General features: G+C 28.2%; 2 protein-coding genes across 2 annotated transcripts; both read left to right on the forward strand.

Moving 5' to 3' along the window:
- Positions 1–10940: 10940 nt before the first annotated feature.
- On the forward strand, positions 10941–11657 carry LOC124912371 (non-specific lipid-transfer protein 1-like). Its single transcript, XM_047452981.1, has 2 exons — positions 10941–11351; positions 11419–11657. Exons 1-2 carry the CDS (start codon positions 10996–10998, stop codon positions 11426–11428), a joined length of 366 nt encoding a protein of 121 aa, XP_047308937.1. The 5' UTR covers positions 10941–10995; the 3' UTR covers positions 11429–11657.
- Positions 11658–22302: 10645 nt separating this feature from the next.
- Positions 22303–25950, forward strand: LOC124912136 (receptor-like protein kinase FERONIA). Its single transcript, XM_047452698.1, has 2 exons — positions 22303–22505; positions 23012–25950. The coding sequence occupies exon 2, from the start codon at positions 23040–23042 to the stop codon at positions 25725–25727; it is 2688 nt and encodes an 895-aa protein (XP_047308654.1). The 5' UTR covers positions 22303–22505; positions 23012–23039; the 3' UTR covers positions 25728–25950.
- The last annotated feature ends 1924 nt before the right edge of the window (positions 25951–27874 follow it).

Here is a 27874-nt window from a genome sequence, read left to right on the forward strand (position 1 = left end):
ATATAAAAATTAAATAACTTAGGATTTGAGTGTGTAATTATAATGTATATGCTACAACTTTAAGACATATATATATTTAATTTAAACGTTAAGCTATAACTTTAAGACATATATATATTTTTAATTAAACGTTAAAAATTGTAAGTAAGGACGAATCAACCTGCAAACCAACAATTTCATCAAACGCGTTTAAAAGTTGTGCCTGACCAAATTCTAACATTAGTCTATATTTTGCTACCCATCTCAAAACTCTTAATTATTAAATTTAATAATTAATTTTCATTAAAAATCAATACTAATCTTTGTGTATAACAAATTTTCATCTAGTTGAACTTATAATTCTTTATAATAAAATTGTTAAAATATTAGTCTAGTTATTGATAGCCAATCTTTGTTACATTTTGAAAACATTTTCATTTAAAATAGTTTTATAATATCATCTTCATTGTAACTCACAAAACTCATTTTAAAAATCCAATTTATTGCTAGACCCTATTAAATTTCACAGTTCCCTCCTTGGCCTGCCAATTAATTTGAAATCACCAGTCGAATTAAATATATGCAACTACCAAAAAACCTACTTCTCACCTATAAATAATTAATTCAATTTATGAATTCAAAACTCGAAAAAATCAAACATGTACAATGAACTTAATTTTTTTTTTTAAATATACATATATAAATAAATGGTGAATAAACTCATTCATGGTCCAACAAATTGAAAACTTTCCTAAACAATCTTGTTATAACATTTGGTTGTCTTTTCCTCTTGTATTTCGACGGTAAGCAATATAAGTATCGATGAATTATTCAGGAACCTAGAAAAAAAAAAGTGTCCATGGACGACTATATATGGATTTCCTTGAGAACAACCGCCTAGGGTCATCCCATATATCGGGCACCTAAAACACAAAAACCAAAAACACTAGCAGATTTACTCGAGAGTATAATATACATTAACATAATATTTAACTATATTATTATATATTAAATTATTTTTTATTAATTATATATAAAATTATAATACGATTTTAATACAACTTAAAATAGAATACCAAGAACTTGAGAGATACTAGAAGTGTTAATAAAATCATCATATTTCCACGTTGGTTCGAATTAAGGGTATAAGTGGTCCTTCAATAGCTTCTATACTAAAATGTACAACCAACACTATTGTTGATTGAAAATATCTTGAATTGTCGGTTTTAGTTTATTAGTTATAGGTCATAGTTTTAATCTGTTTTATTCATTCAAAAAATATGTTAAATGATATTAGTATACATAAAATTTTCTTTAAACAATAATAATAAAAAATATATAAAACGGTTTAAAGTAATATTTTTTTATGTATAAATGAAAGAAACAAGAATATTTTTTTGTATAAATTTAGTTAAAATTTTATATGTTTTTCAATTTTAACCATAATTTATCGGTTTAGCTGTTGGATCGCCTCTAAACCAACAAACTCAATCGTTGGTTTCAGTTCAGCTGCTCAATTCTGGTTTGGTTAATTCAATTAAGTTTAAAACAATTCAGTTCGTTTTTATTAGTTCTGTCCGTTTCTTCTTATCATTTGTGATGGTAGTAAATGTGAATTTACTCAACAAAATAAAAACTAAATAGACACAATTGAATGCATGTTTGTACATTGGTTCCCAACAAATTTATAGCTCCGTTGACTTGATAAAAACTAAAATATCATATAACTCATTTTCTTATATTTTATTATGTAACTAAAATGTTTTAATATAAATTAGTGAGATTTTCGCACAAATTTACTGTTAAAAACAAAATAATAAAATTATCATAATCATATACAATCAACTATATAATATTCCTCATACTAACTCACTTCCGTTTACCAACATATTTCTTATTACTCAATCATCTCTTATTTATCGACATTTATCAACTCATTTCGGTTGATCAGTAATCTTATTATCATCTACTTATTAACTCACTTCCGTCAACCAACATATTTCGTACATTCTGATATTCAAAAAAAATGAAAAATTGACATCACGTTTGCTTGTCTTGTAGGTATGTCTACGTCACAACCTTAGTCATTTGGATAACCACGAGATGTTCAAGCTAGACAAGATATCATCTTCCGAGGATAATGACTTAGCCATAAATGTTATAATCAAACCAAAAGAATGATGCTTCTTACTCTTCTAGCGGAGCAACACGAAGACGACAATCTCAAAAAAAAGATTTGACCTTTGTGACTAAGTTTCTACAAGAGGCATGCCAAAGAAAACGAAGAAGGCGAAAGACCAAATGACGAGGAAATGAGGAGCTTGTAGAAAACTTGATTTTTTGTATCCATTGAGCATAAAAATTTTCTTATACTTTGCAAAACATTGTGTGCATTGTAAGTCGATGACGATGTTTGAATTCTTGTAACGATTTATCTTGTTTACTATTAACCCCCACTTTTAAATACATCATTTTAAATAAAAACGACGAGTTAGAAAGTGTGTGCCTACTTCCCCTTAGGTATGCATAAATAATGACATGGGTCATCATATGATTAATGCTACTTCTTTTCTTAACCATCTTTCTAGATCTACAAGTTGTTCAAGACAAAACCAAAAACGAGGTTCATTAATTGAAAGCATCACAAAATCCACATAGTTGATTAGGCTTCACATGCACAACATTTGTATTGCATGTAGACATTGAAGGATCGTCACTCCATAAGACGTGTTCATAACATTTTGAATTTCCATTGCTTTGAGACAAAGAGGATCATGAAAAACACACGAACGAGAATGAAAATTGTTTCCTCAACCTATACACGGGTATGCTCAACATGATGGACGTAAGCCATTTTATCTTTTTGAATAATATTTGAATTAATTCAAACTTATGGAGTAACTTGAAAAACTAACTAAATGACAATGAAACAATGAATTGTGGATATACAAGCATGCAGAATATGCTAACTCGACGTAAAAATCAAGAGATGATGCTCTCCATTTATGGGAGGCCTGTTATAGTTTGATGGAGTTGTGACATGCTATATGTACAAATAATGACATCTCAAAGCAATTTAAGTATATGAACATGTTAAGGACAAATACGTGATTCAGGGTGGTCACCTCTATTTATCAACATTCAATTCATGACAAGATTTCTTGATTATAACCCACAACTTCAGATCTCTAAAGCTCGACTGAAGATCAAATACAAAGACGACAATGAACAACACTCCTCAAATGTCTTATTCGTTTGGTACGTTCAACATACTTGAAGTGGCCTCGTTATATCATTTTGAAGAACTTTTTATTCTATTCGAACAAAAGAGGTAGCTAGAACAACCAACCATTTAATAGAGCAATGCATTGCGGATAAACAAGCATGCGAGAAATGCTATCACGGTATAAAAAGTGAGAGATGATGCACTCCATCAATGAAAGGTCTATTATAGTTTTGACATGACTCTATCAAGTCATTCGTACGATATCTCAATGTGACTCGAGCTAGTGATGATGTCCGATATAAATATGAAGTCGACAATAATTGTGTTCTTTTTATTGGTCTTAAACTAAGACATGATCTCTCAATCATGAGAAATAACTCCAGGTCCCAAGACCGCGACTATAGCTTAGACTCCAGAACAACTCTTGTGGAAAATAATCCCAACGTCTACTCAAGCTAGTGAGTCAAACATTCAAGGTAAATCACAAAAGACAATGAAGGATCTTCTGGACAACTTGAGGACAATATTCCTTTCCATACTTGATGATGATATACTTGGAGGTCTTAAAATAATATGAATGAAGAATCTTGAAATGATCGACCCTTCGTAAAATTGCATTTACAGATGCATGTATTAACATCATTTGCATTGAAAACATTTACATCAACAAACAAACAAAAATATGAATAAAAACATCAAATAAGAAAAAAAAATAACTTTTGAAAATGTCTAATATTTATTAATGAAAAAAAAACCACTGAGAAAAATCTTGACTTTGAAAAATAGTCAAGAAGTAATTGAATGTAAATATACGTTACTTACAAATTTTAAACTACAAAAAGTAGTCAAAGTTTATTAACGTGAAGAACATTAATGGGAAGAATTTTGACTTGTGAAAGCTAGTCAATAATGGATTAAACAAAAAAAAGCGTCGATTAAAAAAATCTTGATTTGTGAAAAGTAGTAAATAATTGATTGACGAAAAATTGTCAATTAAAAAAATCTTATCTTGTGAAAAATATTCAAAAGTGATTGACATAAAAAGTGCTAATTACAAAGAGTAAAAAATATAACTTGAGAAAGACAGTAAAAAAAATTATTGACAAAAAAACGTCAATTATAAAAAATATTGACTTACGATAAACAATAAAAATTAATTTGACGTGAAAAATGTAAATAAAAAGTCTTTAATATGAGAAAAGCAGACGAAGAAAATCAGTGAAGAATGTTGATTGAAAATATCTCATAAAATGATCTTTGAAAAACAGATGAAATGATAAAAATGTTAATTAAAAAAAATTCAACAAACAAAAACCAAAATGATTAACTAAGACAAGATAATCGTTTTGACAATAAACTTAGGTCATCATTCTACTTTAAAGGGACTAAACTGATAGAATTCGATCGAAAAATAAAAAGTCATTAATGGTTTTGTCTCGAACACAATCGCCTTAGTCACCTGCTTAGCTAAGGCCGATGTGGTGAAAACTATCACCCCAAGAATGAAAGCGGAATAATAGTAACCGTAGTGGAATACAAACAATAATATAAAAGTAAAAAAGAACGAAATAACGACACCAGAATCTTACCCAGGTTTGGACCAGCAATGTCCTACGTTCTTCTTTTGGAGAATTGATTCAATAGAGTTATAATATGGATTAAAACTCAAACTCTCTTTGTTTGTTATAGGTTTTAGTCTCACACCACTCTTCTCGTTTACAATGAATATATATATATATATATATATATATATATAAATATATATATATATATATATATATATGATTTTAGAATTTATAATTAGGGTAAAAATCATGTGATATCTTTGACATCTCCACTGTGATATAATCTCATGGCGATTTAGTTGATATTTTCACAATAATACGATTTTATTGACATCTTTACCATAATGTGATTTAATGTTTTTTTGAATCCAACAAATAATTGCACATATATTCCTTCCCCTATTGTACCTAACATTGAGGCACACCAAATTGAGCTTTAAAACCCTATGACCAATTCTATAAATTCTCCACCGTGCCTCCATATCTATTGTTAAACTAATAAGCCCCATTATAAAGAACACCTCATAACCGATCCTCATACTTCTTCGATTACGTTCCAACCTTTGTGACGTGAATCAAGTCGCAATATTTCTAACACTTGATTCTCGACACCACTTTCATGGTCATATCTGTGGGATTTTCATATGTGTGAACATTCTTCACAACTACTGCTCTACTCGTTATGACATCTCGAATGCAGTGAAGTCGAATGTTGATGTGTTTTGTGCACTCGTTAAACATCGAGTTCTTGGACAAGTGTATGGCACTTTGGTTATCGCAAAACAACTCCACTTTATCTTGATTCACCCATGACACCCTTCAACCAAAGTTCCTCCTTGATGTCCTCCGTGACAACGATATACTCGGCCTCCATTGTTGAAAGGGAAAATACGGATTGTAATTATGCCTTCCAACTTATCGAGCATCCAAATAGGATAAACGCATATCACGTTAGGGACTTTTTCTTGTCCAAGTCACCTTCAAAATCAACATCAACATATCCTCTCAACTTATCATCACCTACACCTGTCGGTCTAAAACAAAGACCAACATATATAGATCCCCCAGCGTAACGGAGAACCCACTTCGTTGCCTCCCAATGTTCTTTCCCCGAGTTCGCCATAAAGCGACTAACAAGACTAATCGCGTGATCAAAATCGGGTCGTGTACATACCATGGAATATATTAGGCTCTCGACGACACTCACATATGGGGTGCTTGTCATTCTCACCTTTTCCTCCTCGATACTCGGTGATATCTTTGAGGAGAGTTTGAAATGAGTAGTTAATGACGTTTGAAACTTCCTTAGTGTTAGAAATCCCAAACTTGGTAACCACTTTTCGGAGGTAGTCGCTTTGAGACACGAACATAGAGTCTTTCTCCCAACGCCGCTCAATCACCATCCCATTTCTTTGTCGGTCTCATATCCTTCATCTCGAAGTCACTCCTTAGCGAACTCTTGACCTTGCGAACCTCTTCCTTATTTTCCGATGCGATCAACATATCATCTACGTATAATAGTAGGAAGATCACCATCAACTCATTAGAGATAGACAAAACTATTGAAATCGCTCCTCACGAAATCGTTATGAATCATGAAATCATCAAAGCGTAAATATCATTGTCTTGGCATTGTTTCAAACCATAAAGCGGGCGTTTAAAGAGACATGCCTTGCCTTCATCACCGGGTTTGATGAACCCCTTAGGTTGTGTCATTAAGATATTCTCCTTCAAGTTCCCAAGAAGAAATGTCGTCTTCACGTCCATTTTCTTGAGCTCCAAGTAAACTAGTTCATTAGAGCGAGAAACACACGAATGGACGTGTACTTCACTAACAGAGAGTAGATCTCGTTAAAGTCGACCCCTTCGCATTGTGTGAAGCCTTTAGCTACCAATATTTCCTTGAACATTGGCTTGTTACTACCCTCTACATATTCTTTGCACTCGAACACCCACTTTGAACCAACCACCCACTGATTCTTAAGTTTGTCCATCAATTCTCAAGTCTCGTTTTTTTTAAGCGATGTCATCTCCTCTATCATGGCACGCTTTCATTCGATTCTCTCCTTGATCTTCATCACTTCTTTAAACAATCTCGGCTCTGAATCTTGTACCTCATCTGACACAAGGATCGTAAAGGTTTCCAAATTGGAGTAGCCAAATATCTCAGGAGATCGGATTGTCCTACAGTCTCTATCTCACGCTAACTAGTAGGAGCTAAGGTTCTCTTTCGGATATGTACATTCCTCCTCTACCCGACCTTATGTTTCATCCTCTTCATTAACGTCCCCCATGTCTACCGATTCTTTAGTAATTCCTCCTAGTAACTACACCTCAAATTTGGTCCTCTCTCTAGCGACTTCGCCAACTTCGACTAACTGTGTTGTTTCATAATAGGACTCGGTTTCCTTCGACTTGGTTCTCTTTCTAGTTCAATAAAAGTTTGTGGAGAGTGGATATATGCCATGGACTTGAGAGGTGGTCGTGGATATATGCAATTAGGGATGGCAATGTGGTAGTTTGGGTGGGGAATGTATTTATCATTCCCGTCCCATTTTTATTTCGGAGATTTTTTTACTACCATTCTCATTCCGTTCGGTTTCGGGGAAGCCTCGAGGGACACCGTTTATAAAATATTTTTTAAAATATGAAATTATATAATAAAAATATATAAACAGATTTTTTAATATAATATATTGTAATATATTGAAATTTTATATTATTATAAATAAATAAACTTACCACTCTTATAAAATATAATTAATAAATAAGTATATTAATGATTTTATCTAATTAATTATATCATTTTTGTCTCATCCCCATTCGGTTTCGGGGAAAAAATTCCCCAAACAGAACAATTCAATTCAGTTACCGCGGGGCAGTTTCAAATTACCATCCTTAGATGTAATGGACTTGAGAGTGGTATGTCCTAGCTGAGCTGAAGGCTTGTAGCGATTAGCTGATGGCCAATTCTCGTAGGATAGTTTACACATTGTGAGGACTGAGGTCATTTCACTAACATATCTCGTAACACGAGCATCACATTAGAGGATTCGACTTATGTGTCGAATGATGTATTTCAATTATTTCATATAAATTAGGGATGTGCAAATAGGTAAACCCAACTCATATTACCCAATCCATATTCAACCAAATTAAATTTGGTCAACCCATTATCCAACCCATATTAATGAATGATATGGGTTGGGTAACCCAAACTAAATTTTAGTTGTAACATATTTATTACGTTTTTTACTCGTTTAATATTTAACATGTTTTTGTCCCGATTAACACATTTTGATCTATTTAACAATTTTTTGATTCGTTTTACCTAATTTAATACGTTGTTGACTTATTCAACATGTTTTTAACTCAGTTAACTAATATGTGATTCGTTTGACATGTTTTGACTCGCTTAATACGTTTTTAGTTTTAATATGTAACTCGTTTTAATCCATTTCACACGTTTTTGGCACGTTTAACACGTTTTTGCACGCTTAACACGTTTTTGCACGTTTTTGACATGTTTAACATGTTTAACACGTTTAACACGTTTTGACATGTTTAACATGTTTAACACGTTTAACACGTTTAACACGTTTTTGACTTGTTTAACACGTTTTTGACATGTTTAACACGTTTTGGCATATTTAACACATTTTTGATATGTTTAATACGTTTTGGCACGTTTAACACGTTTTTTACAAGTGTAACACATTTTTAGCACATTTAACATGTTTTTGTACGTTTAACATATTTTGGCACGTTTACCACGTTTTTTACATGTTTAACACGTTTTGGCATGTTTAACACATTTGTGACACATTTAACATTTTCGGTCCGTTTAATTTATATTTTGCTCCGTCTAATATGTCTTTGACATTATTATACGTCTTTTTAATCTATTTAACATAATTTTTTTTAATTATTTTGATATTTTAATTACTAAATTATTTGAAGAAATAATAGGTAAAATTAATATGAAATATATAAATCATTCATACTAAATAAAGTCTTGAACATGACAACTCTATTAATTTTTAGAAACAAATTAATTCATTAAATAGTTTTAAAATAATAGTGATAAATTAGTTCTCTATAGCTAGACTATAATTAATAAATATATTATTAATAAGTTTTAAAATTTATAATTATTTTTCATTTGACTATAATAAAGATCAACGTGGTAAAAATTAAGATAATATATTGGAGTTGAAAGTTGATTAGTTTATATTAAATTGATAAGAGAGAATAAAATAAAATTTATTTAATTTGAGTAACTCTAACCTAACCCAACCCAAATTAAACTCAACTCATACACAACTCAATCTAATCCAAATTAATATTTTGGGTTTAGATTAAGATTTTAGACAACCCAAGATATATTCACCCTTGTATAAGAAAAATAACTCTAACTTTAATTTTAATTTCGATTCCCTCATAAAAAAAACTGAAGCATTTTTTTAACACAATTAAATAGATTATGGTGAATATGAAATGAAATATCAAGAATGAACTAGATATTTAACAAATAAAAATTCAAAAATATCACACCACCCAAAAGATAGATAAATAAGTTTATAAATTTCTTTTATATATATATATAAAATGAACCAAATATTTAATAAATAAAATTAAAAAATATGATACTTAAACATTGACATTTGACACCAATAAAAGTTAGATAAATAACCTTAGAATTTTCTTTAATAAATAAATATATATATATATATATATATATATATATATATATATATATATATAATGAACCAAATATGTAATAAATAAAATTAAAAAATATGATACTTAAACATTGACATTTGACACCAAAAAAGTTAGATAAATAACCTTAGAATTTTCTTTTATATATATATATATATATATATATATATATATATATATATATATATATATATATATATATATATATAATAAACAGAAATGCACAATAAAAATTCCTAATAAATGATAGTTATTTAAAGGTAGATATTTTTTTTTAATAATTCACTGTCAAGAACACAAAAAATTACAATAATAAGAATAAAACAAAATTTCAAAATATATTAACATAAAGTACAAATTATGTCATTAATTATTAAATTAAACAAAAAAAAAAATATTTTTTTTCTAATTAAGAAAAACTAGTTTGACACACCAAATGAAGTCAGTGACATTTTAGTGTTAAAAAATTATTATACCGTAAAAGTAATCAAATAAAAGTGAGGACATATATGAATAGCTGGGTTATTTATTATCTAGAAAATAATTCTTAATATAAAAATGAATTCATTTTGGATTTTAAGAATGGAATAAAACAAAACATTATAATTATTCTTATCCAACAATTTATCCTTTCAAAAAATAATATTGTTATAAAACAAAGAGCCAAATGGAACTGTTTTTTTGTAGCTTTAATTGCGAACCAAATATTAGAGAGACTTTAATATATAGATCTAGACTTCTACTCCATTAATTGCGCATGCAATCCTTTCATCTTCCCAAGAAATTCATTTAAATTATAAGTCCTTCCATTAATTTTATTAGTTAATCTTTTATATATTTTTTCAATTCTTTCTTAAATATATTCTCAATATATAATGTTTATGTAACTTTTTATTTTAAGTAATGAATGTCTTTACTCTTAAATGACACCTACAAAAGATAGATTTTTATTGGATTAACTTAAATATTTAGTTTTGGAGATTGTTTATTTAAATTATTTCAAAGTAAAAATCATCATTTTTTCATTTATCTATCCACAAAGTATCACTTAATTTATCATCAAAACAATTAAAATACTCTATATATACATAGTTTTAGTTTTTCCTTATGAGCTTTTTTTTATTCACAAAATTGTACCATTTTGATTTTAGTTAATAAAAAATATATTCTAATAATACATAAGTATATGTATATATATAAGAAAATTAATTTAGGTAAGACATTTCCCCACTTTAGCCATGTGGTTAGGTTAATTTAATGACCATGTGTTTGATTTAAATTATACCCAATTATTTTGTTACAATATTTCTCATCATAACTTAAGTAAAAAAAATAAATAATAAATATCAATTGCTTTTATGACTAGTCTATCTACCAAGCTACTAGCCAACCATCTCTCACATTTTCATCTATAAAAGGGCATATCTTGCATAGATATTTCTACAATCAAACACATCCATATCTAATTACTTCACTACTACTCTTGATTCTTGAATCAAATCAATGGCTATCTCAATGAAGATTGCTTATGTTTTTCTCATTGTAACCCTTGTGATAAACAGCAATGCTCTTCAAACCGAAGCTTCTTTAGGTTGTGGGGATGTAATTAATGCATTGATGCCATGTTATGGTTACATGAGGTCTTATGGGAATACTGCTGTCCCGGCCGCATGTTGTAATGGCATTAGGGGTTTGAATGATGCTGCAAGAACCACACCTGATCGTCAGACTGCATGCACTTGCTTGAAACAGATTGCATCTAATGCACCTTCTGGTTCGGTCGCTTTGGCTGCTTCTCTTCCACAAAAGTGTGGTATTTCGATTCCTTATAAGATTGACCCACGAACCGATTGCTCTAGGTAAGACTAATGTTTTGTTTATAGGGTATTTTATGAAGATGTTTTATTAATATGTTTTTATTTGTAGGGTGCGTTGATGATTGATGGTTGAGTTGAATGAAAATAAATGGTGGATTCGATCGGGAAGAATAAAGATGGGGTTTGAGTATTAGAAGGTTGTTAAGATCCAGATGGCCTACTTTGTTTTCAATGTTTTTTCTTGTTTTCAATGTTTTTCTAGTATCTTGTCTTAATTAATGATGCATGGAGGTTTTATAATATATGTAGTACTCTTATTCTATCTATTATTGTTGTTATTTGGGATCATTGTCTTTCATGTGTGATATATATTAAATCTATCTAAAACATATAACATAAAAAATTATAGCTTGTAGAAACCAAAATACTAAATATATTTATTTAAATTATAATAAACTCACACTCAACCAGGCTTAAGTTTATCTAAAATCTTTTTGTATATTCGGAAAAAAAAAAACTCATAATTATAAAATCAATTAATCAAGATGTGCTACTTTTGTTTTTATTTTTTTTAGTTTCTTATGTTCTAGGTAATGATCCACTAATAGGCGTGGATGTTTAATATATGTATACTTATTCTTGTTATTGTTATTTGGGATCAATGTCTTAAGCTTCTTTGATTTTTTTTTGTTATGGAGTTAAAATTAAATTTTTATTTCAAAACTAACTTATCACTTCAAAAATATAATCAATCTTTTTATATATTAAAATATTAAAATTACTCTTTATTTATTTAAAAATGAATTAAAATTACTCTTTATTGGAATGTGTGAAAGGTTATTTTGGGTAAAAAAACTAATTTACTTCTCATTTAAGTCAAACAAGATTTATTTGGGGGCAAATCCCAATTAAAAACCAAATAACCCATCTCAAACGAGGCCTTGTAAAATTAATAAATGCAATGTGATTCTCTCTTTCTTCTATCTATCTATGTATATAACTAATATTTATATATAAGGAATTTACAAGATAATTTTAAATAAGTTATCAAATTTGATTACCTTAGTTTATTTTTGGTTGTTATATTATTTGATATATATAATTTATATCACAAGTACTTATAGGCCTCGGTTTGATTCGGCGTTAATAAGCCGCGTATGGGCGTCTGCGTAATAAACTGCTACAGTAACTTTGCGTAATAAGCTCACGCAAAAAATTACAATCAAACACACTTTTGCGTTTAAACTCAAATTTCTCTCTACCTCTTTTCTCAACGTTTAAAATTATAATCTCAACGTTTTTTTCTCTCGTTATTTTTAAATATATTTTTTATTCATTCTCTTTCATATCTTTCATTTATTTTTAATCATTTTATTTATTCTCTCTCATTTATTTAATCTCTCTCTAATCATTTTATTAATTCTCTCATCTATTACATATATTTATAATATTTTTATATAAAATTATTATAATAAAAAACATATATTTTAATATATTTTAATTTATTATTTATAATATATGTATCTTAATATATAAAATAATTAAGTAAAATATAAAATATAAATACACTTCGATATTTTTTATTTATAATTATAATTTTAGAAATCAAACTTACCTTAATTAACTATCTCATATACGGATTACAATGGAGAGATGTGTGAAAATGTGAAAAAAAATATTATTAAATATTTTTATATATATCTATATATATTTTATATCATATTTATATTAAATATATTTAAAATTATATATCTATAAAAATTAATATATTCATATAATTTATTTTAAAATATATTATATTTTAATTTAAGACATTTATTAATAATTAAAATTATATATTAACAATAAAATTATAAAAAATAATATATTAATGTATATTATTTTCAAATATATATTATTTTTTAATTAAATCATTTATTAATATTTAAAATTAAATTAATAAATATATATAACATTATATCTATATATAATATTAATTATTAAATAATATATTATAAATATTAAAAATAAATAAACTAGGTGTATAAGCTGTATCAAATATACCTAAGCTTAACGATTAAATAAGTTGAGATCATATATATCAAACGTACCTGAGAATAAGATAAACTGGCTTAAGAATAAGCTGAATCAAACTAGTCCATAATTATTTTTAGAATTTGAGAGACAAACATTTAGGCCTTGTTCTTCTTAGGTTTTTTAAAAAACCTATACAAAACTAATTTTCCAATCAATCACTTCCATCAATTACATCACTCATTTCATTAACCAAAATATTAAAATACCTTTTATTTAAAATTATTATTTTTTTATTTTATTTATATAAATCAATACCCTTTAAGTCATTTTACCAAAAATAATTACACTTCCTCAGAATCATCAATCATTATTATTTTTATTCTCTCTAGATTATTTAAATAACCCCAATCCGAACAAGGCCTTAAATCAATTCCAGTTGTTCTCTCTCGTTTTCACCCACATTCTCTCTTTATATAAAGAAAAATAATAATAAACAAATAAAATTAAAAGAAATAAAAATATTTATTTAATTTGAATAAGTTTTTTTTTAAAATTTTCAAATATAAATTCATATTATTTATTTTATATATTATAATTTTAAATTATGATCATATATGTAAAATTATAAGAGTTTAACAGGTTAATTTGAAGTAGCAAGAGTTTACTAGCTAAAAGAATATTAATTATATTTTATTATTATATATATAATTAAATATAAAATTAAATTAAAAAATAAATGAAATCAATTACATTATTTCATTAATTTAAATGAGTAATAAAATTTTGTAAATAAATTTATTTTATTTATGTAAAATTATATAAAATCTTAAAATAATAAATTTAAAATTTTAATAGTTTAACCTTGAAATTTTAAAAGTTTACTTTAAAAAATATTAATTATACATTATTATTATTTATATAAATAATTAATATTAAATTAACAGTTAAAAAATATTTCAAAATTAATATTGAAAGAATTAATATTATTTAATGAACTTTTTATTTTTTACAATTATATCAATAATAAATTAACATTCAATTTAAAACAAAAAAAAATAATTACAATAAATTAACATATTCAAGTACTTCTGGTGCCATCTTTGATTTGGTACTTCTCATAAGTCCAATCCTCTGACAAAAGCAATAAATTAAGTGTACTAGTGATTAAAAGATGTTTTTTTTACTCAAAGTCTAAAATATTTGAGTTCTTATAAATAAATAAAAAATCGAATCTATCGATTTATGTAATTATTTTAAATATAAAATATATTAATTCAAACCATTAAAAATATAAACACATATTAATTTTGTCAAAAATATTAAAAAAAAAATAACAACAAAAATCACAAATAACCCAACATCAACCCATATTATTTGAAGATTTTTTACAAAATAAACTATGATATATCTTATTGTATTTCATTTAAAATGATATCACATAATGTATAATGTATAGTACATAAGCAAAATTCGAATTGGGCCTGATCGGGTCCGAGTAAGAAACTGTCCATAAATTTTGTTATAAATATTTTTTTTTAATTGTCAAGTGAGTTTATAGTAGATTTAATTGAAATAATAAAAGAGAATTTAAATTAATTAGTTATTTCATTTAAACTCAAACATATACTTAACTAATGTTCTTAAAATCTCGAGTTTACTTTTAAAATTTTAAAATTTTATAATTTTAGATAATAAAATAACGAGTCTAATTTTATGTAAACTCTTAAATATTTAAACTCCTAACATTTTAAATTTACAAAAAGAATATTTTACGAGTTTATATATAATTTTGATTTTACGATATTATATAATTTTACATTAAAAAAAACAAATTTATAAATAAATAAAAAGTTATTATTTATTCATATAAATAAATAAATATAATTTTCATGTTATTTATTTATTTATTAATATTTTGTAATTAATTTTATATTTAAATATATATATATATATATTTAAAAATAAAATACCAAGTTATATATATATATAATAATAATAATAATATATAACTAATAATTTTTGTAAATTAAACTTTTACAATTTTAATTAAATTCTAAATTTTATGGGTAAGTTAGGCCAAATAAACACCCGGTCGGGTCGGGTAGATTGACATATCAACTGGTCTACTTTTGAATACGGACACCCGGCCTTAGCATCCCTTCTTCCTCTATCTTCTTCAGGTTAAAAGAGAATTTTAGAAAAAAATGATTTATAATTTTACCTAAATTTTCGATTTTAAAGACAATCAAACATAAATGCAAGAGGTATTCATAGACTCTTTTCCTTGACTACTCAACAGTCCATTCAGTTTCTCTAATGGGCCTAAAATGGTCTAACCCAGTATTCGTTGTTGGTAAACACATTGAGGAAACTAAGTATTTGTCTAATCCACTGGTGAATATGAATATTGGGCTCTAGATAATCTATTGTAGAACTCATTACCACAAATAAATGAATTTTACATTAAAAGAGTTAATTTTGAGTTTACTATTATGATATGACAATTTCAATAAACGGACTCTTGTACCAGTCAAATTTGTATGATTTTAAATTTAAGATAGTATAATTTTACGATTTATTAGTTTATAAATAATTTTGATTTTATTATTTTATAGGTAAAAAATAATTATATATTTTTAAATTAAATAAATGGATAATGTAATTAATTTTATAAATATAACATTTTAATAGTGTCATTTATTTATTATTATTATATAATTTATTTTTTAATTGATTATATATATTTCATAAAATGATTAAGGTATAACAATACTTAATTATATATAAATAATATATATATATATAACTAATCTTATTTTAAAGTAAACTTTTACAATTTACATAGTTAAGTTTCAAATGTCATTAAAACAAAGGAGAGATCCATGGATGCAAAAGTGAGAAATTTTACAAAATTATGAACTTAATATTTAGGTATTAGTTTGAAATTGTTATTATGTTTTGTATTTTTGTAATTGATTTTGTTAGATTAATTATTTTAAAATTAGTTTTAAAATATGGAATATGAATTAGTGAATGTATTTGATTAGATATACATGTCTGGATAAAAAAAAATTATCTAACAAAATGTATCAAATTTAAATTTATCTAAAATTCGACCAAATTCATTTAAAAGTCGCAAATAAGTTAGGAAACATATATAAAAAAAAAAAAAAAAGTGATTGTTTAGTTTAGGTAGAAAGTTAGCCCAACCCAATTAAAAACAATATTTGTCTAAAATACTTGTTATTTTTTTCATTTTCAAAACCTATTTCTTTGGGTTATAAATCCTTATCTCGATCCTCAAATAATAGATTGAATTTGTATAGATATTTTGATAAAATGGTCTCCCTGGTCGCCTAGCAAAATAAACAAGAGTTACTACTAAATAGATGGTTAAGATCATATTAGTAAAATCATTCGGATTTTGTTGGCCCTAGCACTCAGAACAAGACAAGTATGTGTATAGATAGGACGTGAGATGAATCGTTTTCTCCTCGGTTATAAGAAATTAATTCGGGAGCTCTTACCTCGCTTTTGTATTCCTTGCTGTCCATGAATTCCAAAATCCATCTTAACCTAAGTCGTTTTTAGTGGAATCAAATTTGTTATCTTTTGATCTTATAGTTATGAAGACTATTAACAATTGAAAAACATGTTTATACATAAACAAACAATTCATTCAATAAGAGAAAAACACATCAAAAATACATATTTCCATAAACTTCAAATTAAGGGTTCAAAAGTGCATGGATCTACTACAATATACATGTGGATTCAAATGCTTTACATTAGAAGAATCAATCGATTTCTTCTCTGTTTTCCTCTTAAATATTTGTCGCAAAAACTTCTTGAAACATGAAAATCCTCCCTTCCTTGGCGGCTGATCATCAAGAACTTGGGTTTTCATAGCCATGGAATTGGATGGTAATGTCGATTGGCTGCATGATCCAATTACATAAGCCAAACGGGTATCTGATTCAGATAGACTTCGGGCTAAAATTATGGCTTGATTCAATTGAATCTCAAATGATTTCCTTTCAAATTGGTCAAACAAAGTGCTCTCTTCCATTTAGCTAGACAAATTGATGAAGATCAAAACAAAGATTGAGTTTAAATGGAGTTTTGTTTATTTGAAATTTCAAATTCATGTAATGAATTCTGAATGTTTTCAATAAGAAGTGAAACAGAGTTTTATGAGTAGGTTGGAAACTGAGAAGTCAGGTTCAGACTAGGACCATGAAGATTTCAAGACATAAATAAATTGCAGTTATTATAGAGTTTGGTGAGTCAATAAATGTTTTTACTTTTTTTTTATATATAATAAATAATAAAATGGATTCAAACTTAGTAATTAATATTGTCAATTTTCTTGAGTTTTGTTTGAACAGTCCATTAAAAAACATTGTTTTTGTATAGGGATTATTATTAATATAAACATTCATCTGGAATTAGAATTATCCGATAAAATTCTTACAAGACTCATTATATATATTTTAATACCGAAAGACATGGTGTGTAAAGAAACAATTTTTTTTAATTTTTTTTAAATTTTAGTTTTAACATTATTATAAATATGGAGAGACATACTTTTTAAAATTTTTAAGTATATAATATTATTAATTATATATTATATATTATAAAATATTTATTTTACTTTATAATATAATATTCATTTTTTATTTTTTTCTTTATTATATATTATTTTTTTGTCTCTTTATATTATTTTTTTCTCTTTATATTATTTTTTTCTCTTTATATTATATAATAATATATTATTTAATTCTCTCTCCATATTATATATAATATAATAATACATTACTTATTTTTCTTTCTATATTATAATTTGTAAGTATATTTGATTTTGGAGACTCAATTGTTTAAATTTTAAATAATTTATTTGAATTGTTTTGCATTTATCATCAGTTTATTGAAAATATTATGTTTATGAATTTTAGAATTGTTAGATGTAAAAATAAACAAAATTATTTAATTATATTTTATAAAGAAATATTAAACTCATTTAATTTATTGAATTAATGGTTATGTATTTATAAGAGTAATAAAATTCTTAAGAGTAATAACTGTTTTTTTAATCAGTTAATAATATTTATCATTTAGGATGTAGTTATATCATACAGTTATAAAAGTACAAATTTTTAAATAATAATTATTTTCAAACATCAAAGTGTTTTACACGTATGAAAATAGTTTTATGGTTGAGAAATTTAACGTCGTCCTCACAAAATAAAACTGGCAATTTATTTTTTCTTATTTTCGTCCATTTTAAAAAAATAAAACGCGGAGTGCTAAATCAACATTGGGCCGGCATATGTGTGCGGCGCTACTTGTGGGCCCGTTAGAAGACAGCCCAAAACAGCTAAGTTCAAAAAGGGGTTATTCTTTATTCTTGTATTTATTTTTAGTTTGACCTAAATTTAGTATTTATTTTCCAGGATGTTTCTTTCATTAAAAAAAAATATACATTCTTAATTATTTTTTAAGAATTCAATCTTTATTTTTATTCATATATTTTTATAAAAACATTTTTTGTCATCCAGTTTATTTTCGGTAATAATCTGGTTTAAATAAAAAAAATGTTCTTATTATAAATATTAAATGGTTAACACTTAGGTCTTGTTTGGGTACATGTTATTTATATAACTTGGTTATTTAAAAAAGTAATGATTTTGAAATAATATAATTTTTTTTTGATAAAAATATTTAAAGTGTATTAATATATAATGATAAAATAATAATAATTTAAAATAAACATTATTTTAGTATTTTGATTAATGAGAATAAAATAAAATGATATTTTTTATTTGGTTATTTAAATAATTGAACCTAACAATGCCTTAAACTACAATTTATTTTTTACTAAAATTAATAATAAAAAAAAAGTTTGTTAGATAAAAATAACTAATAAAATCTATAACTATATCCCATTTTACTTAAAAGGTTTATTTAATAAAAAAATATTATTTTTATATAAAATTTGTTTTTATTTAAACTAGTTTTTAGTAATTTCAAATATAATGTTTTTATAGTCGCATAATATCAATTTCATATAAACATTTCAATTTATTTATTAAAAAAAATAATTTATATATAATAAAACTTAACTATAGATATCTGGATCATAACACCACAACGCACGACTTGTTGGGAGAGTGTAAACAAGTCGAGTTGTTGATTTGCAAGTTAACACGTACTAAAACATAGAACGGTTCATTAAAAAAATAAGATTAAAAATGACATGTATAAATCTTAAACTTATAACTTATATATAAGTGCAAGACTCTAACCAATTAAGCTATATGAAATTTACGTTTTAAAATCAACCAAACATATTTAGATACGCAGATCAACTTATTTTTTTTATTAATTTTTATAAGTTTATTTTTTTAATGTTAGAGAATGAATTTTTTAATGTAAATATATTGATTTTATTTTGAATTGTAATTAGTCATATAAATTATATATTCATATACAAAATTATAATATATAAATTAATACTCTTAGGTGGTTAAGTGATTAAAATTTCTATTATACATAATAAAGATGAGAGGTCGATTATGATTGGTGATTGGTTTGTTAAGGGATAAGAGGTGTGAAAGAGTAAGGTCACGATATGAGATGTCGTTTAGATTGTGATTAGTTTGCCGAAGTAGGGGTAAGAGGTCGTGATAATGATATGAGATGGTAAGTGAGGGTTGAGACTCAATGCAGGAATCAAGGTTATAGGTTAAGGCTGCTCTACTTACTGGGAATGGGATCTCATAAAAGTACGATATCCATTTTTCTTATCTTAAATCAAGCAAGAATATTAGCTTGAATAGAAAGTAAAATAAAAAATATAAAGCAGACAATGAATTCGGTCGAAAGAATTGTCCAATGATTCGACTCTTGATGTTGATTGGATATGTTTACTCTTTTTAATTGACTAACGAATGAGGTCTTGGGTAAACTATCCCGCTGGACTGACTGTCGTGGTGAAATGAGTGTAAAAAGTTGTTCCCCATCATAGATGGTCCATCACGCTCGTTGCTCGGTGCCAAAAAATAATTTATAATGGAGACGGGATCGAAATGTATTTGGTTTATATTGGTAGGTCTGACTCCACTATCGATGTACAACCCTATATTTCTGTCTGGAATGGAGAAATGAGTGAATGTCAGAAAGCAAGCCAAAAAGGAAATTCTAACTATATTACCGGGTAGAATGCCTGAAGATTCACGAAATTAGGTAATGAGAGGTTCATTAAAGAACAAACGATATTAATGATTAAATACGTGAATGAAAGATAATTGATTGACCGAAGTGAAAGTGAGAGAATTAGTCAATTTAGATTGGTGATCATATGTGAATGTGATGATTGCTTGACTGAAGTGATTAATATTAAAATGTACATTAGAAGAACAAACGATATTTGATGGTTAAATATGTGAATATGAGATGGTTTGTTGACCAAAGTGAAATTGAGGTCACGAGATGAGAGGTCAATTGAGATTGATGGTTGGTTTGTCGAGAAATTAAGAGACCGGTAACAAATGAGATAACGGTGGTATGAAATATTTGAATGAGATGTTAATTGATCAAAGTGTTAAAGTGTGAGGTCACGATATTATAGGTCGTTTGGATTGTGGTTAGTTTGCTGAAGTGGAGATAAAAAGGTTGCGGTAATAATATGAGATTATTGTGGTGCAAAATACTCGAAACAAGGTCACGAGATTAATGAGATGTCCATTGGAGAACACATATTATTGATGGTTAAAAATATGTGAATGAGATTGTTGGTTGATCGAAGAAGTGAGTGTAAAGATGTATGATATTGTTGGTTTGCCAAAAGTTAGAGTAAATGATGTTGATAATGTTGAGATGATTGAGTGCATAGTAAGAGCACGAGAATAGTAAGTTTGTTTGGAAAGAAATGAGATTTTGTTGGTTGACCAAATTGAGGATAAAAGAGGTCAAAAGGAAGAATTTGGTGAGTTCATGAGGAAAAAAATTAATTAAAACTTATTTATTTTTATCAAATTTGTTATCATTTATTTCTCTTTCATGATTGACGAAAAAACGATGAATGAGAGGAAGAAACGATCATTAGACTGCCTCAACCATTGAAGCTCTTATGTTTAGACCATAAATGTTAATGACAAAGAGAATTATGAAGGCAATGTAAACGATAAAGATGATGATGACGACGATAACATCTATATAGATGTAAGTATTGTCTATTTCAACTTTATATATGTTCTATTTTATTATTGGATATGTTTTTGAAAGTAAAATTTTCTTAGAGTTACATTAAAATTAAAATTAAAATTATTTATTCTTGAACTTATTTTAGGTAAACGACGATGAAGACAACCACAACACTATTTACATTGACGAAAAAGAAAATAACAAATAATAACCATGATGATGAGATGATAAAAAGAAAAGTTGAATTTAATTAATTTCTCCAAATTAGTGACATATGAAAGTTTGACTAAAATCATAACATCTCCTCATGTTTCCTTTATAAACAAACATTCTTCCCAACTAAATATTTTTTATTCAACCTCAATCATTTTAAATAAGAACTGATTAGGCAATTATTAATTATCACATATTTTATTATTTAGAAGAAATAAATATTTGTAAAATTTATAACAATTTAAAATTTAATATTTCTATAAAAAAAGAAAAGAAAATCACATTAAGATGCTGTGTAACTTATTATTTCTTTTGAAAAAATAAAAAATATATTTTAATAGAAGCCGCGTTTTAAAAAAAAATAAAAAAATACGAAAATGGATGATTGATATTCTCCGTGGCCTGGCAGATAGAAAGAGATACAGCTGGCAATATTCTATAGAGGGAATGGCATTCTTGTTATTATTAATAAAAAAGAGGTTATTTTCGTCCATTGATTGAAAAAGGACTGGGATAGTTAATGCTCAACTCAGTTGTTACTATCTTCATCTCCATTTCTACTTATTTTTTACATAATCTAGATTTCTCTCTCTAGATTCTCTCTCTAGATTCTCTCAATTTCTAGACTGTAATCATCTTCAATCTCTTCATAATTGAGCTGTATTCTTCATCTCTCTATACAATCCAGTGGATTAAGAAGCATTCGGATCTCGGTTATGGTTGTCTGATTATGGCTTGAGCTGCTCGAATCGTTGCTATAAGGTAAATGTTGTTGTTTATTAAGCTGAATCGATTATGTGGATCTGTTTAACTTCTTTTTCTACTTTCTATGGAGAAATCTTATGGTGTTCTTGTGATTTGAATAATTAAGGTAAAATCAGTTGTAGAAACTAGAAACGTATAATCTGATGATGTTATAGTCGATCTTGTGGTTTAGAGTAGGTTGATTCTAATAGAAACGATAAGAAATTGTGTTGAACTTGACGGATTTAGTAGATCAGATGAAATGAAACTGTTCATTTGGCTCTTTATTTGAATAATGAAATCGAAGTTATCTTGTGGTTTATGATTAGGTTAATTCTAATTGAGACAGAAATTGTGTTGAACTTGATGAATTTAGTAGATCAGATGAAGATGATGAAATGAAATCGAAGTTATCTTGTGGTCTGGCTGTTCTGTTATTGTTTATTTTGCAATGTTCATATTCAATTACTCATACATGAAATTGAAATTGAAATTGATTCGGTTCTTTGTGCATTTGGTTTCAGAGAAACTCGCAGCAATTTGTCTTTGACGATGGATAAAATCTACGCTTCCTGGACGATTATGTTGATATTTGTTCCATTGGTACTGCAAATCATTGTTGTATTAGGAGCTGATTATGTTCCAACTGATAAGATTCTTCTAAGCTGTGGATCGAATTCAGATGCAACAGATTCCGATGGTAGAAAATGGACTACAGATGTTGGATCGAAGTTTGCATCTCCGAATGGAAATGCATTAGCATCAACAGCTTCTACTCAAGATCCTTCGGTTCCTTCAATTCCTTACTTAACATCTCGAATATTCAAGTCAAACTACGTTTACAGTTTCCCTGTTGCGCCTGGTCGTAAATTCATCCGACTTCATTTCTATCCATCTTCATACTCGGGTCTAAACTCCACAAACGCCATATTCTCAGTAACTGCTGGACCGTATACACTTCTAAAGAACTTCAGTGCAGCACAAACAGCTGAAGCGTTGAATTTCGCTTTCATTGTGAAAGAGTATTCCATCAATGTGTTAACCGAATCTATAAACTTAACCTTCACCCCATCTACTACTATCCCTAATTCATATGCTTTTGTAAACGGAATTGAAGTCATCTCCATGCCTGATATCTACAATACAGCTGATGGAACCACCTCACTCGTCGGCCAATCTGCACCCTTCATCATAGACAATAGTACTTCTCTCGAAAATGCTTACCGACTGAACGTGGGTGGAAACGATATTTCACCTACAGGTGATACAGGTCTTTATAGATCATGGTATGATGATTCTCCTTATATTTTCGGGGCAGCTTTCGGGGTTACATTGTTTAAAGATGTAAATCAAACCATCGCGTATCTTTCGGGTACACCTACTTATGTTGCGCCCTTAGATGTTTATTCCTCGGCTAGACTTATGGGTCCGAATCCGAGCATCAACCAAAACTATAACTTGACTTGGATATTCACGGTGGACTCAGGGTTTGCTTATCTGGTTAGGCTTCATTTCTGCGAGATCGATCCCAATATCACCAAAGTAAACCAACGGGTATTCAATATCTATATCGGTAACAGAACTGCGCAAAATGCGGCTGATGTTCTCGCTTGGTCTAGAACCGACGGTGTTGCTATCCATCAAGATTACGTCGTTATAGTTCCTTCTGGCCCTCCGCAACAAGATCTTTGGCTTGCAATGAATCCTAATACCGCCTCGAAGCCCCAATTCTACGACGCGATCTTGAACGGAGTCGAGATTTTTAAAGTCAACGACACTTCGGGGAATCTGGCTGGCCCGAATCCTATCCCCGCCCCGAAACAAGAGAAAATTGACCCGTTGATTCCCATTGGCCGATCTGGAGCTCGTAATAATAGAAGCGCGGTGATCGGGGGAACTGTCGTTGGAGGGATAGTGGCGCTTTTTCTCGTAGTCTTGCTCGTTTGCTTCATTTCTCGTCGTCGTAAAAATGGGAAGTTTTCGAGTCCGAGTGACGGACCCTCTGGTTGGCTTCCTTTGTCTTTATACGGAAATTCGCATACTTCAGGTTCTACCAAAACCAACACCACCGGAAGCATTGCATCTTCTATACCGTCAAACCTATGCCGTCACTTTTCATTCGCCGAAATAAAAGCTGCCACGAAAAACTTCGACGAGTCTCTAATCCTCGGTGTAGGAGGTTTCGGGAAAGTGTACAAAGGTGAAATAGATGGCGGAACTATGAAGGTGGCTGTTAAGAGAGGAAATCCTCTTTCGGAACAAGGCGTTAACGAATTCCAAACGGAGATCGAAATGCTCTCGAAGCTTAGACACAGACACCTTGTTTCCTTAATCGGTTATTGCGAGGAGAACTGCGAAATGATACTCATCTACGATTACATGGCCCATGGAACACTCAGAGAGCATCTATACAAGACCAACAAGCCTCCGTTACCATGGAAACAAAGGCTCGAGATTTGCATAGGAGCAGCTCGTGGTTTGCATTATCTCCACACTGGGGCAAAGCACACCATCATCCATCGCGACGTCAAAACAACCAACATTCTGCTCGACGAGAAATGGGTCGCAAAGGTCTCCGACTTCGGATTGTCGAAAACAGGTCCCACTTTAGACCACACTCATGTCAGCACTGTTGTGAAAGGAAGCTTCGGGTATCTCGATCCTGAATATTTCAGGCGACAACAACTAACTGACAAATCCGACGTTTACTCGTTTGGAGTCGTTCTATTCGAGATCATCTTAGCTCGTCCCGCCTTAAACCCAACCCTTCCAAAAGAACAAGTCAGTTTAGCCGAGTGGGCGTTACATTGTCATAAAAAGGGTATTCTCGATCAACTAACCGATCCTTACCTAAAAGGAAAGATTGCTCCTGAATGCTTTAAAAAGATAGCAGAGACAGCGGTTAAGTGCGTTTCAGATCAGGGTATTGAACGACCCTCCATGGGGGACGTGCTGTGGAATCTCGAGTTTGCTCTTCAGCTTCAAGAGAGCGCGGAGGAAAGTGGGAAGGGAATCGACGGAGGAATTGGTATCGACATTGAAGATGATCTGATTGATTTGGGAGGAGGTAAGGGGAAGAAAGATTTAGAAGGTTCAGCCGGTTTTGATGGAAGCGTAACTGATTCAAGGAGCAGCGGGATATCGATGAGCATTGGTGGCCGCAGCTTAGCAAGCGAAGATTCCGACGGTCTGACACCAAGTGCCGTGTTTTCGCAGATCATGAATCCGAAAGGACGTTGATCTGAGAATGATCGATGAAAAAGATTCATCGATTTAAGTTGTCTTGTTGTATTATACATGATGGTGTGTATTTTTCCATCATTCTTTTGTTGTTTGTTCTTGTTGTATGTGATATTGTGTACTTTTATTTATTTATTTAGGAGCATAAAACATTGGCCAAAATTATTTTGTTTGTTTTGTTGAGGTATTTTGGAGTTCCACTTCTATAAAGAAAATGTTGTTACAATATTAATGTACTTACTTTGTATCTGATAAATTGAAATATTTGAATTATGCTTTTGTTTTTACTTGGATTATATTAGAAACTAGCTAGCCTTTACTTATACATGACACAATTGTCTTTAAAAAAATATAATGATTTGGATATGTTTGTTATCATTGGATGTATCGAGTCTCTTTATATTCGAACGATCCATTCAAAGGAAGGGACATTATGGTCATATTTTAAAAAATAATAATAATTTTGACCGAAAATATTTTTACTTTATATTTTGTATAAAAATTTAAAAGTTAAAATTTTGTATGTTTTTTAAGTCAATATTAGGGAATATAAAGGTTATTGGTATGATTTAAATAGATACAAATTAGATTGTGATGTTTACATTAATTTGATATAAAAAATAAGTTAAGATAATGATTTTGATTATTTATTTTATTTGATATAATAATTATTGTTTAGTATATATGTTGGGTTTTGACAAATGTAAGTATATATAAGGTCTTAGTGGTTAGGTTGAGTTTGACACTTTTCATCTAAAACTTTTGCTAGATGTTGGCATGCATCAATTTTTAAAATATTTGATTTTAATAATTGAATATTAAATTAAACTAATTTTTAAGGAAAATGTAACCATAAATAAGAAATGTATTTTTTAAAATAAACATGATTAATAAATTTTCTTTAATAAAATGTTAAGACCATTACGAGGTATAAACAAATTTTAGTTGAATTAAGTTATCTGGGTAAAATTAAAACAAATTTTAAATTTAATGTTCGTCGATTCAATTTAGATTGTTTAATATATTAATTTTCAAGTATGAGTATTCTTAAATGTAAGCAGATAAAAAATCACAAGTTTGATTTTATCGGTAAACTTTTTAATAAAAACGAAGACCATTTAATTCAATGGTGAAATGTTCTATGTGCATTAGAAAATAAGAGAGATTTTAACAATTTATACGTCGGTGGAATATGACCAAACATTTAATAGTGGATGTTCGATGTGCAATAGAAAATAAGAGAGATTTTAACCATTTATATGCAGTTGGGATATTTTGGTCACGAAAAATAACTATTTGTCCTCCATTATTATTATTATAACAATAATTAATTAATAATTAATTGATGTTCTTTTAAGAGGTGGAAAGATTTGTATACCGGCCGGCAAAGACATGTGAGGATGTATTATGTGCAAGTTTGTTGAGAATTGAGAACATGTTCTATCTAGTACAACTATCTATATTTTATTACATAAACTTGTGTTTGTGATTTATAAACTAATGAGAATCAAACATTTTCTTTTTATAAAACAAATAATATTTGGACTAAATTACAATTTCATTTTGCATCATTGGTGTTGGTGATCAATGATTAAGGAAGACAATATAATAAACCCTACTTAATTGGACATATTTTTTCAAATTAAATTGAATGATATTTTACATGTTTGTTCTCATTTCATATATATGTCCCCAACAATAAAAAAAAATATTACGGATAAATTATTTTAATATATATATATTTTTTTATTATGATGAGTCGTTTTAAGTCATAATTATCGTTCAGAAATCTATATATATATAATGATGCTTAATTTTTAAAGTGTCCGGATTAGCGGGTCGAGAGCTGTGGTTAATTTGGATACTTGGGTCGGATTGTGGGTTGACCCGTTTTTAAATTTAAAACGGTTAAAAATAAAATTAAAAATGCTAGAGGTATGTTTCGAACTTGCAACCTAACAAAAACAAGTAAAACTCTTTAACCAACTAGGCTATAAAGACTTTATATTTTAAATTCAACACCAAATTTGATAAACGCGGGACGTTTTAATATTAATATAAGTTCAACTTTTTAACTAACTAATCTATATATATATAATGATGCTTAATTTTTAAAGTGTCCGGATTGGCGGGTCGAGAGCTGTGGT

This window comes from Impatiens glandulifera, chromosome 8 (genome assembly GCF_907164915.1).
Source record: "Impatiens glandulifera chromosome 8, dImpGla2.1, whole genome shotgun sequence".
Lineage (NCBI taxonomy): Eukaryota > Viridiplantae > Streptophyta > Magnoliopsida > Ericales > Balsaminaceae > Impatiens > Impatiens glandulifera.